Source organism: Chiloscyllium punctatum, chromosome 2, assembly GCF_047496795.1.
Source record: "Chiloscyllium punctatum isolate Juve2018m chromosome 2, sChiPun1.3, whole genome shotgun sequence".
In the NCBI taxonomy this organism is placed as follows: Eukaryota; Metazoa; Chordata; class Chondrichthyes; order Orectolobiformes; family Hemiscylliidae; genus Chiloscyllium; species Chiloscyllium punctatum.
The window spans coordinates 147,130,536-147,143,308 of NC_092740.1; the positions used below are offsets into that span (position 1 = coordinate 147,130,536).

At 39.8% G+C, this 12,773-nt stretch overlaps 1 protein-coding gene across 7 annotated transcripts in view; it reads right to left on the reverse strand.

Moving 5' to 3' along the window:
- The window catches only part of fsd1l (fibronectin type III and SPRY domain containing 1-like), a 63,299-nt gene that overhangs the window by 21,190 nt on the left and 29,336 nt on the right, over nt 1-12,773 (reverse strand). For all 7 annotated transcript variants that reach the window (XM_072589937.1, XM_072589927.1, XM_072589907.1 and 4 more), the window contains 3 exons: nt 11,915-12,036; nt 5,993-6,202; nt 3,535-3,633 (listed from right to left, as the gene is read on the reverse strand). In XM_072589937.1, the coding sequence (XP_072446038.1) occupies nt 3,535-3,633; nt 5,993-6,202; nt 11,915-12,036 (431 nt within the window). The remainder of the gene's footprint in view (nt 1-3,534; nt 3,634-5,992; nt 6,203-11,914; nt 12,037-12,773) is intronic.

A 12,773-nucleotide genomic window follows, 5' to 3' on the forward strand; every position in this document is an offset into this window, starting at 1 on the left:
AACTCAGGGATGTGCTAGGGTCAGGAATGTTACAGAACTGTTCTGGGTGAGCACAAACAGTCATACATCATAGTCCACATTGGTACTAACATTGGTATGGGAGGTCCAGCAATCAGAATTTAGGAAATAGGCAGAAAATTAGCAAGCAAGACTTTGAAAGACAGTAATTTTCATAATTTCCAGTGTCATGTTCAAGCGAGTACAGATATATGACAAATGATGGCTTTAGAATCCTTACATACTTTAGATTCCTTTGAGGCTGAGGAGGGGAGAATGAGGACTGCAGATGCTGGAGATCAGAGTCAAAAGTGTGGCACTGGAAAAGCACAGCAGGTCAAGCAGCATCCGAGGAGGAGAATCAATGTTTCGGGCATAAGCCCTTTATCAGGAAGGGTTGAAGGGCTTCTTGATAAAGGGCTTATGCCTGAAACGTCAATTCTCCTATTCCTCGGATGCTGCCTGACCTGCTGTGCTTTTCCAGCGTCACACTTTGACTTTGAGGCTGGATGAGCTGCATCTGAGCAGAAGTGAGAGTGAGTTTCCTGCAAGGTATTTCGCTTGTACTGTTGAAAAGGGTTTAAATTAACTCAGCAGGAACCTGAAGAATATAAGAAAGTGATTACTACAGTGTACCAACTGTGAGGAGTGCAGACAATACTAAAGTAAAGAACAATAAGTTAATAGATGATGTCGAAGTAAGGTCGAAACTAATCAAGACTAAAGCAGGATTACTCTACATACGTATGAATCCATGAAGTATATTTAATAAGCTTTGGAAGACACAGATGGATCATGATATGGTGGTGAAAAGAGATCCACTGAAGGAAAGACAGATATGGATGTTAAATATTTTTTGGTATTCAAACAAAAAGGACTACGATGGTGCTTTTGATGAAGGAGAAAGAGGATGTTTCAGAGGGATCAAGAAACTAGTGGGCTAGATCTAAGGAATTAGCAGTGTGTAATACTTGCTCACAATAATAATTAGATCTCCAGCTAGTGGGAAGGATACGGAGGAACAATTCTGCAAGGAAATTTCACAGAAATACAAACATCAGAGTAATTATAACAAAGGACATTAAATGTCTGTATATCAATTGAGATAGTGGTAACGTACAGAGCAGTGACGAACAAGCCTTCCTATACTGTGTTTAAGAGAATTTCCGACACAACGTCTGTCAGTCGAAGTAGTAGTACTGCTGGACCTCTACTTGGAAATGGTAGGCCAAGTAAACCAAGTGACAGTGGAGGTATATTTCTCTCTAATTTTATTTTCTACTGCACAGACTATCAAGCTGTATGCATAGCAATGAGCTCTGGAACCAGAAGCCAATGCATTAGCATGCTGATCAGGTTGCATGGAACCTCTTAGTGAAGGCACAGACATACAGAGGGATTTTACTTAGAGGTCAACCCATGATGCAATAATTGTTTAGGCTGATGTCCAAGGCGACCGTGGGATATGACATTAGTCAATACAAAGCACGAATAATCTACTGGTGAAGAACACACTTCAATGAGGCAAGAACAGAGCTGGATTGGCTGGACTGGAACCCAAGGTTGTCAGACAAACAGTAACTGAACAATGGGCTCAAAAGAAATATGGCTTGGACACAGTCAGGGAAAGATGGGCAAACAAATCCAGAGCTCCCTGGAAGGCAAGGGAGATAGAAATTAAGTGAAACTAAGCGTGCTCATGTCAGGCATCAGGTACTAGATACAGTTGAGAACCAAACTGAATTCAGTGAAAGATTGAAGTGTTTTTTATTCTGAAAGCTTAAAAAAAACTAAACTGATATGTAAGGTTCAAGTTACAAGGTGAGTTGGCTAGGACGTTTTTTTACTGGAGCGCAAGAAGTTGAGGTGACCTTATAGAAGTTTATAAAATCATAATGGGTATAAATAGGGTTAATAGTAGGTGTCTTTTCCCTTGGATGGGGGATTTCAAGATGAGACATTACATTTTTAAATCTCTCTCCTCACTTTAAAAAAAGATATAAGGGGCAAATATTTTACATAAAGAGTGGCTTGTATGTGGAATGAACTTCCTGAGGAAGTGGTTGATGTGGGTATTATTACAATGATTAAATGATACTTGGTTAAGTAAATGAATAGGAAATGTTTGTAAGGATATGGGTCAGGAACAGACAGATGAGACTAGTCTATTTTAGGATTATGTTTGCATAGACTGGTTTCACTGGAGGGTCTGTTTTTGTGCTGTATGACTCCATGACTCTGACTACCTTCAGAAGACAGATGAAAAAACAAGCATGAGAAGCAAAGACAAAAAAGGCTGGCAGCTAACAAAGGAAATGTCAAAGTTTTCTTGAAGTGCACTTGTGCGCAAGCATGGTAAAATGGGTAGAGCCAAGCTAGGGACTTTAAGGTTTATGCTTAGACAAGAGGCATGGCTAGGGTGTTAATTGAATATTGCGCATCAGCGCTTACCTACAAAACAATCATAACCAGAACGTGTTGATGGAGTAGGAAATGTTAGTCACTAAAATTTATCAGGCGGTAGTATTAGATAGTTAAAGTTGATTAGACACTGGGACTGGATAAGACACACTCAAGGATACCAAAGGACATGAGTGTGGAAACTACAGAAGCACTGGAAATAATCTTTACATCGTCCCTGGATTCAGGGCTGGTACTGAAGACTGGAGAACAAACATTATGTTCTTATTCAAAAGATGCTGCAAGATTAGCCAAGCAACTATAAACCATTCAGGTAAAAATTGTAGAAACAATTAAAATAAACCAAATAACTATAGATGCTGGATATGCTGAGGCATAAGTTATGAGTCATACAGCATGGGAGCAGAAAATCTGATGCAATTCAACAGCACTGACTAGACATTCCAATCCGACCTGGTCCCATTTGTCAACATTTGGCCCATATCCCTTTAAACCCTTCATATTCATAAACCCACCCAGATGCCTTTTAAATGTTGTAACTGTACCCACCTCCACTACTTCCTCAGGCACCTTATTCCATACACTCACCACCCTCTGTGTGGAAAAAGTTACCCCTCAGGTTCTGTTTACACTTTTCCCCTCTCACCTTAAACATAGAACTCCCCTATCAGAGGATAAAGGCCTTGGCTTTTCACCCAGTCTATGGGCCTCATCATTTTACAAACCTCTACAAATGTTACCCCTCAGCCTCAGGTTTCAGATTCTAATTTTGAAGGCCAGACTCAAATTTTAGGATAATGCCATACTTGACATACTTGGTAAGTTATTCTCGTCTGGGCTTTACATCCACAACAATGAAAATAGTGAAAAAAAAGTCCAAATTTCCAGACTGTACACTGTGTCCATTCAAAGCCTGTCCTAAAATTTACTATCGGGAAAAAATAGGCAAAAGTGAAGACTGAAGATACTGGAAACCGGAGTTTAGATCAGTGGTGCTGAAAAAGCACAACAGGTCAGGTAGCATCTGAGGAGCAGGAAAATCGACGTATTGGACAAAAGCCCTTCATCAGGAATCCCTTGATCAGGATCAAATGCCAAGCACTACATAGTAGTCACCTCTTGTTTCCAAGGTTATTGGCTCCGAATAATCTCCTGCCACAGCCTTATTACATGCTCTGACCCGAAAATTCATGTATTTTGATTCAAACTTCAGCCCTGTATTACAAAAGGAAAGATCATGAAAAAACCAAGCACCACGTTCATTAATTCAATATTCAAAGCACAAACATTTTCTGTATTACCAGTAACACCATTCTTTTTCATTCACTGCAGAGCAAGGATTTTCTTTTTCCCCCACAGCGGTGTGGAGCTACAGCAGTGTTAGATTGTGATTGCGATGTTGCCAAAGAGTCAGTGGGCAGTGAACAATTCTGGTACTCTGTTTAGCTACACTGACCGATCAGACTTCTACAGGATAAATTATCCACATAAACTATATATCTGGCCCAAGTCTCCCTCACTAATCTCAGTCTAAAACACATTTGAGTAGTATCCAAAGAGTGGAAAATCATTCCTTCAGGAAATTCAAGTAGATACATATACCAGGACCTTCACTGGGTCACAGCACTCTTCACAGAACCAGGTTCAGATTTCACCATTGTGGATCGCAAAAAATTTTGACAACCATTTTCTTTGATAATGTAACAAGTGAGAAATATTAAATGCTACCTAGGTTTGAGTCAATTTAACTATCCCCAACTGTCAATTGCACAGGCATTAAATAATTTAGCCCTGGAGTCAGATGGAAATCTTAATTTGAATGAAGTTTTAGTCTATAGCTGGAATTCTATACCTGCCTGCAATTTTTAAAAAAAATTATAATTCATGGAATGGGAGAAGCCAGCATTGGTACCTATCTCTATTTGCCCCAAGGGTGATGATGAGCTGCCTTCATGAACTGCTGGAAGCCAGCTAATGCAGGGACACAGTGAGTTTGGGAGGGAGTTCATGATTTTCATCCAATAGAGAAGGAACAGCAATATGAAGTTCCAAATCAGGATGGTGCACGACTTGGAGGAGAACTTGCAGCAATCTGGTGACTCAGGTTATTCTTGGATATTGCCTAGAAGTCAAAGGCAATTTAGGGATTGGCACCAAATTCTACTCACATCTCAAAGGTGGAAATAAAACAAGAGAGTGTATTCCACCACACGCCTGATTTGTGCTATGTTAATGGCTCTCAGGCTTTGGGGAGTCATCTTACTTATGGTTTTACTGATTTATGGTTAGTCAAGCTAATCAGGCTGAATCTGGCAGATGCAATATTCAGGTGCTACTGAATACTTTGGTGATGGACTCTGAAGTTCTTCCCACCATCACCCAACCCCTCCACCAAAATACATTGCCTGCTCTTGTGGCTCAGTGATTTGCTCACCCAATGGTATATCACTGTTGGAAACAGTGGCATGAGGTCCACCAAACTGGCTGTTTCTGTTTTACCCCTTTGTAGCACAAACAGTAAACTGACAAGTTAAAACATTTCTGAATTATATTGTTTCAGGCAATTTCTTTCCCCCAGCAATGGCTAGTTGCCCAAGTATTTCTACTTCCATATTCTGCAAGACAATTCCTAAGTGTATTTTAAATTTTTACTTAAAACCTGTTGCTCTAATGTCATACTACAATCAAAGTCGAATGTTTCACAAAGTTAGCCCAAAAGTTGATTCTAGAGGCGACACCATAAAATTTAAGTTGACACTCATTGCAACACAAGATCTACACAGTTAACACAAGTTAGATAGAAATAAAGGACATAGGCATTACCAAACAGCAGCAGAGTTCAATCAATGTTACTTTTGTCCCCTCAAGCAAGATCCCAAAAATAGCCATATGTTTCTGGGCTTTGCCATGTCCAAATTTGCTGCCTTTTTTCCCCCCCAGTTCCACAGGCTCTTCAATTCAAAAGCATGTCACTGGATACAAAGCACTTTGGGATCTCCCAAAGACATGAAAAATAAGGTAAGCTATTTCTTATAAATACCATCCAAGGGAGAAGATTTGGGAGAAAAATAAACATATCAGCTGTTCACAGGTAGTGATAGTTAGCCTTTCAGGGTCTGACTTCCTTCTATACCACAGTAACAAAGCTAATGCTATCACTATTTCTCCACTTCACTGAAGATAACTTCAGAAACCAGAATACTTCCAAGGATACCTAGGGTAATCACACTCGCCAAAGCAACATTGCAAGTTAGCTATTTGCATTCAGCTTCACTTTTTTAAATGGGGGTACACAAAGCAAAAATTTAATATTGGTATCTTTTTGCAGGTTTCAGGCCATTAATCCAGAATACATTTTCTGCAAATAAACATCTAAGAGTTTCTTGATGTGAATTTATGATCATTGACCTGTTGCTATTAGTCATCATGACTCAAATGGACAGACTGTGGATCAATAACAAAACTGCCAGCTTCTGATGGACAATGCATCTGCAGAGGTTCAATAACAAAAGAAATTGACCCTCATCTGTTTTTTGCATACACATTAGGTTTAACTTTAAAATACAGAACTGACCGGTTAAGGTGTATTCAGTGTCCTTGATATTATCAATGATATCCCAGTTCCGTTCTTCTTTAACTCTAGGCGGTCCTTCATAGTTGGTTTTTCTGTACTCTAGTATGTAGTGGTCAATTTTATGATCTTCTTCTGGCATTCTCCACACAACAGTTGCACAATTATCAGCAACCAAACAATCTGCCAGGTCAATCTCAGGAGCTCGTGGGACTGTGGAAAAGGTTATGCATTTAATCATTTACAATAATATCATCTCAGCCCATATGGATATGACCGATAACTCAAATTCAAATCAGAAATTAATCAATATACATTAGATGGAAGCTGGAAAATATTTTCATTACAATGACTAATGTATTTCAGGAAATTAACATCTTAATTAGCTCAAGACTCCGTTAACATGGATAGAATTTACAAAACCAAAAAATGTTAAATCCCACGTTTGCTTCCTGACCCATGGGCTAAGAGATGCTGCGGGGCCCAGCATTGGTTGGGGAGAGAAATCAAGTGGCAGCTTTCTTCTTGACTACCATGCAATAAAACAGGATTGTGTTACAATCCTGCTCAGTTAAATATTCTTCCCATCTAAAGTTTGAAACATGCCTAATGAACCACAGTCAAATGCTACAGATGCAATAACCCAAGATTTATAGCCAGTAAAGATGAGTCTATAATTTCATGCCTCTTCCCAGAATACTTGGTGACTGGTGAGGGTGCCAATTAGCTGAACATGTGCCAATACACTTATGGCATAAAACTCTATCCCTTGTTAGAGGACAAAATACCAAGCAAGAACGAGAAAGAATACCAGAGATGGTTTCCACTGATTTTACAACTCTCAAAATGCAGAGGTATTGTTTACCTGTGGAATTTCAGCACCTGTATCCAGAAACTGGGAGTCTAGGCAAAACAACATAACATATTGGAAACGCTCAGCAGCATTTCAGATGAAAGGTCATTGGCCTGAAGAGTTAACTTTCCCCACCACATATGTTCTCACACTTGAGTATTTCACTCTTATTTCAAATTTCTAGCCTCTACAGTATCTTGTTTCTGCACTGAAAGATGTTAACCTGAGTTGGGAGTCATCCACTGAAAAATAGTGGATTAGTGGTGCTGGAAGAGCACAGCAGTTCAGGCAGCATCCAATGAGCAGCGAAATCAACGTTTTGGGCAAAAGCCCTTCATCAGCTGCTCGTTGGATGCTGCCTGAACTGCTGTGCTCTTCCAGCACCACTAACCCAGTATTTGGTTTTCAGCATCTGCAGTCATTGTTTTTACCTCACTGAAAAATAGTGTTGAGCGATATCTGCTCAACACCAATCAGGTTACAGTATCCTTAACAAAGAGTGACTGAAAACAATCATGATAGGCATTGATCATTATTATCTGGCCAGACCCAATTCTGGCAAGGATGAAGCTAAAGTGACTGTTGCTGAAGGATGCTCTGCAATCTTGGACTGCCACACTAAGAAACTATTCAAGTAAAATGATCTGACTGGCAGTAAAAGCAAAGCTATGGCTTATGGTCAACTGGTAAAGACAGCTGAACTGTTAACAAAGCATTTTATTCAAACAAAGTTAGGTCAACCATTGATTAGTCTCTTTAAAGCCATCGTTAAATTTGCTTTCAGGTTTTTTAGTAAATCTGAACTGACATGGGACAACAACTTAAAACACTCATATGTAATTTTGTGGGTGCACATATTGCTGCTCATGAAAATTTGATTGATCTTGGGAATGACAATTGCCTTTTGCGTTCAGTTGAATTTTATTGAAATATACAAGAATAAAAGAACTTGGTTTGGCAGGTGCTGACAGGATGTTTTCCTTTGTTCAGGAGTCTCGAACTAGAGGTCAGAATTTTAAAATTTAAGGGTCTCCTGGTTGAGATGGAGATGAGATGGTTTCTCTTCCCCCTCAGGAAATTATTAGTCTGTAGAATTCTCGCCTCCAAGACAACAGTAGAGACTAGCTCACTGAGTTTGTTCAATGCTGTCTGAGACAGATGTTTGAATAAGGAGTTAAGAGGTATAGAGTTGACATATAACAGGAAAGTGGAGGTGAGGCCATGGTCAGATCCACAATATTATTGAATGCACAGTAGGCTTGAGGGCCAAATAGTAGATTCGTGCTCCTAATTGTTATGGTCTTGACGATAATGTCTTGCAGCATCAAGGCAACAGTCAGAGAAGCAAACCAAACTACCTGTTTGTTCTGGCCTATATCACAGGTGAAGCTAACCAACTGTCATCACTGGCAAACAAGCTGGTAGTCTCATACATTTGTGGGCTGTTAACAGACCCTGAATAGATGGTCAGGGGAGCCCTTGGGGTCATGAAGGCTATGGGGTTAAATGCACTGCGAATTTGATGTCAACGTTAGCACATGGCACTAGGTCCAGAAGGCACTACTCAAAACACATGGCCTTTCTGAAAATTTCTGAGTCACAACCTACATCACAGGCATTGTGCCTTCTACAAGATGCTTCTCCCTTCTTCTTACATAACTATAGGTTTGAAAGGCAAGTTGCTCCTGGTCATATTACTGTTTGCCCTAGTTCAAAGGCAGTCAAGCTGATACCATCCTGCTAGGATTCAGAAAATCAAATATTGTAATTAAACTATATACACTTTCCGACTGGAAAGAATGCAGAAGAAATTTACAACAACGTTGCGAGGGCTCAACAGTTTCTATTACAGGGAGAGGTCGGGCAAGGTAGGACTTTTTTTCTTTAGAGCTTGGAGACTGAGGGGGGAGTTTTATAGAAGTTTATAAGATCATGAGAGGCATGAATAGGATGAATGCACTCAATCTTTTTCTCAGGGTTGGGGAATCAAGGACTTGAAGGCATCAGTTTAAGGTTAATGGAGAAAGAATAAAAGGGAACCTGAGGGGCAATCGTTTTTCGAAACAGAGGGTGGTACGCATATGGAATGAGTTGCCAGAGGAAGTAGTTGAGGTGGGTACATTAACAACACTTAAAAGGCATTTGGACACATATGGATGGGAAAGGTTTAGAAGGATATGAGCGAGGTCCTGGGAAATGGAATTAGCGTTGATGGACATTTTGTTCGGCATGGACCAGTTTGGAGCTAAGGACCTATCTGCATGCTGTAGGACTCTATGATTCGCAAATGCTGAATCAAAGTGTTGGTCAAAAGAGGGTCTTAAAAACTTGGAAGCCGTACAGCACAAAGCATTGAGGAATTTTTTTAAAAATTGTTCATGGGATGAGGGCATCACTGGCTAGGCCAGTATTTATTGCCCAGAGGGTAGTTAAGATTCAACCACATTCCTGTTTTGGAGATGCTGGTGTACAGAGGTGACTGGGGTGTACAGTTAAAAATCACATTACCAGGTTATAGTCCAACAGGTTTATTTGGAAGCACTAGCTTTCAGAGCGCTGCTCCTTCATCAGGTGGTCTTATCCTCCACAACCACCTGAAGAAGCAACACTCTGAAAGCTAGTGCTTCCAAATAAACCTGTTGGACTATCACCTGGTTTTTAACCACATTCCTGTGGGTCTGAAGACACATGTAGACCAGACCGTGTAAGCTTAGCAGCTTCCCTTCCTAAAGGACATTAGTGAACAAGATGGGTTTTTCCCACAATTGATAATGATTCACAGTCTTTAGACTTTTAATTCCTGGCTTTTATTGAATTCAAATGCCATCATCTGCCATGGTGGGATTCAAACCCAGGACCACAGAACATTACCAAGGTCTCTGGATTAACAGCTCAGTGATATTTTCACGAGGCCATCAACTTTCTTATCAGAAGTATAGCAGCCAACTGACTAAAGGCATGTTAGGAATGTGGACTGAGGGACTGCACAAAAGCCAGAGGTAGAGAAAGAGAATTTGGAAGAGCAGGTGGGAAGATGTTATAGGGCTGTGAGAGATTACTAAAAAAAAATTTGAACACTACCTTTTGGGGACAGTGAGCCAGGGCGACCAGCAAACATTAAGCAGGGCTTGATTAGAATAGGAAATAATCAACATACACTAAGTGTACTGTAAACAATGGCTCAAGTTTGTTGACAATTTTTCTTTACTAGGCTCAGGGAATTAAAATCACCTAGGGAATGCATTTAATCTGGAAGATGCGACATTACAGAAAGGGCAACAGATGTCTGTTAAATGCATCATTATATAGTCTAGACAAACAGGTGGTGCAATCAAGTCTGCAGTAAGTGTCCTACATAAGCCCCACTGCATTTGAGTGCAGCCCAATCAATTGTTGCAAAAATCAATTGATTATTTTTCTGTATTATGTCCATACACTTTAAATTTATTTAAAGCTTGCACCTCATGGAGAAACAGATATATGTAACCAGAATGTAACATTTATATTTGCAAGCAGGAGAAAAACAAATAATATTTTGCACATGCATGCAATTTGCCCCATTAACATCATACATCTGACACTTCATTCAACATTAAGAGTAAACTGTATAATTTACTAGTAAAACTGCATCAGGACAAACCCAAAGAAATCTAATTGTACAATTTACAGAATTAAGAAGCCTTTTGTTCTTAACCGAACAACTGGACTGATAAAATAGACATTTCATAAAGGGCACAATTTTTTAAAGCAGTGTTGGGATTACTTCCACTTGAGCTGTGTAGCACTGTGTGCTAAACAGCTAAAGCCAACCATTCCCATACTTAAAATCTGAAGTTGGATTGGTTGATGTTAGTTAACAATGCTCCAAAAACAGAATGCTATATGAAGCAATGTTCAGAGAGTTCGAAAATATCCATTTAATAACATCAATAGTCTTTTTTCCATTCATACGATGAGGGTGCTGCTGGCTAGGCAAACATATGTTGCCCATCCCCAATTGCCCAGAGGGCAGTTAAGAGTCAACCACATTGCTGTGGGTCTGGAGTCACACGAAGGGCAAACCAGCTAAGGAGGCCTGTTTTGTTCCCGAAAGGACATTTGTGAACCAGATGGGTTTTTCCTACAATCAATAATGGATTCATGGTCATCACTAGATTCTTAATTCTAGATATCTATTGAATTCAAATTCCAACATGCCATGGCAGGATTCGAACCCAATCCCCAGAATGTTATCTGGGTCTCTGGATTGACAGTTCACTGATTATACCACAAGGCCATTGCCGCCGCCTCCTCTTCTATTTCAAAACACAATTACACAGTGGAAAAATTTTTTTCCACTTTGAAACGGTCACTGAATATCTGTGGAAATATTATATTCAAGAATGATTTCTGCTTAATTAAAATTTCAGCATGATAGCTTTACTTGAAACCAAAGAATAACTGGGTATAGAGTAGGTTCCTATACTTCGGTCTTCAATTTCAACTACAAGCCTGCATGGGAATGGTATGGAATTAAAAATGTATTATGTATAGCGTTAAAAATGTTTTATTGACCTAGGACAACTTTCTCTTAGGTTGTTTGCCAATTACCATAGAGAATGGATACATTTGTCTGGAGGAAGGAGAAGAAGGAAGAACTATACTTCAATCTAGATTGTCATTCATTGCAAGGCTTGCAATGGAACAATTGAGAGAATGACAGAAGATCTGAAGGTCAACTATTGAGCTATGGTTTGGTTCAGGTAAACAAGGGGCCAAATCACAAGAATGTAACTGCTAGTGGCTTTCCATGAATACAGCAAAAGCACTAGAATCAGAGTCGTAGGGATGTACAGCATGGAAACAGACCTTACAGTCCAACTCATCCATGCCAACCAGACAGCCTAAATTAATTTACCTCCATTTGCCAGCATTTGGCCCATATCCCACTAAACTAGTCCTATTCATATACCCATCCAGTCTCCACCACTTCCTCAGGCAGCTCATTCCAATCATGCACCATTCTCTGCATGAAACTACACAGGTGTTATCAACATAAACATGGGGGCTAGACCAACAAATCAAAGTCTTACCTGGTAAAAATTTCAGTGATCTCAGCATCTGCTTTTCATGGAAGAAATCAACCATTAAATGTGTCATGTTGTCACTGATCTTTGGTTTCAAAGATAACCGAAATGCAGGAGCCATTGTTACCCTACAAAAGCAACATGAAACCTGACAAGTTAGAGTATTCTTTCCAGAAAAAAAAAGCCATAATGAAATCGGCAAACCTTTTCTTTTTAAACCAACGACATTTCATTTTCAACAAACTGTATGTGGATTATCCAGTTTACAGCTGTCTCAACCTCCCCCCCCCCCCCCCCAACTACTTAAACATTTGTGAACCTGTACTCAGATTAGATTTTATTGGAACACACTACAGACTGACAAAACTGCAAATCCAATGAACTTTCCAAATTGCAATAAAATGGCAATACACGGCTCCAGAATCAGACAGAGTCAGAGACATTCAGCATGAAAACGGACCCTTCAGTCAAACTAGTCCATGCCAACCAGGTTTCCAAAACCAAACTAAACCCATTTACCTGCATTTGGCCCACATCCTCTAAACCGTTCCTATTCATGTACCAGTCCAAATGTCTCCAATGTTGTAACAGTACCTGCATTTACCACTTCCTCTAGCAGTTCATGCAAACCACACTGAAAATGTTGTTCTTCAGGTCCCTTTTAAATCTTTCTTCTCTCACCTTAAAAATATGCCCCCTAATTTTGAACTCCACCACCTCTGGGAAAAGACCTTTGCTATTCACCTGATTTATGCTCCCATAATTTTATAAACCTCTATATCATCATCCCTCAACCTCAGTTACTCTAATGAAAAAAGTCCCAGCCTATCCTTATAAACCTCGTACCTCAACCTCCCAGGTGCCA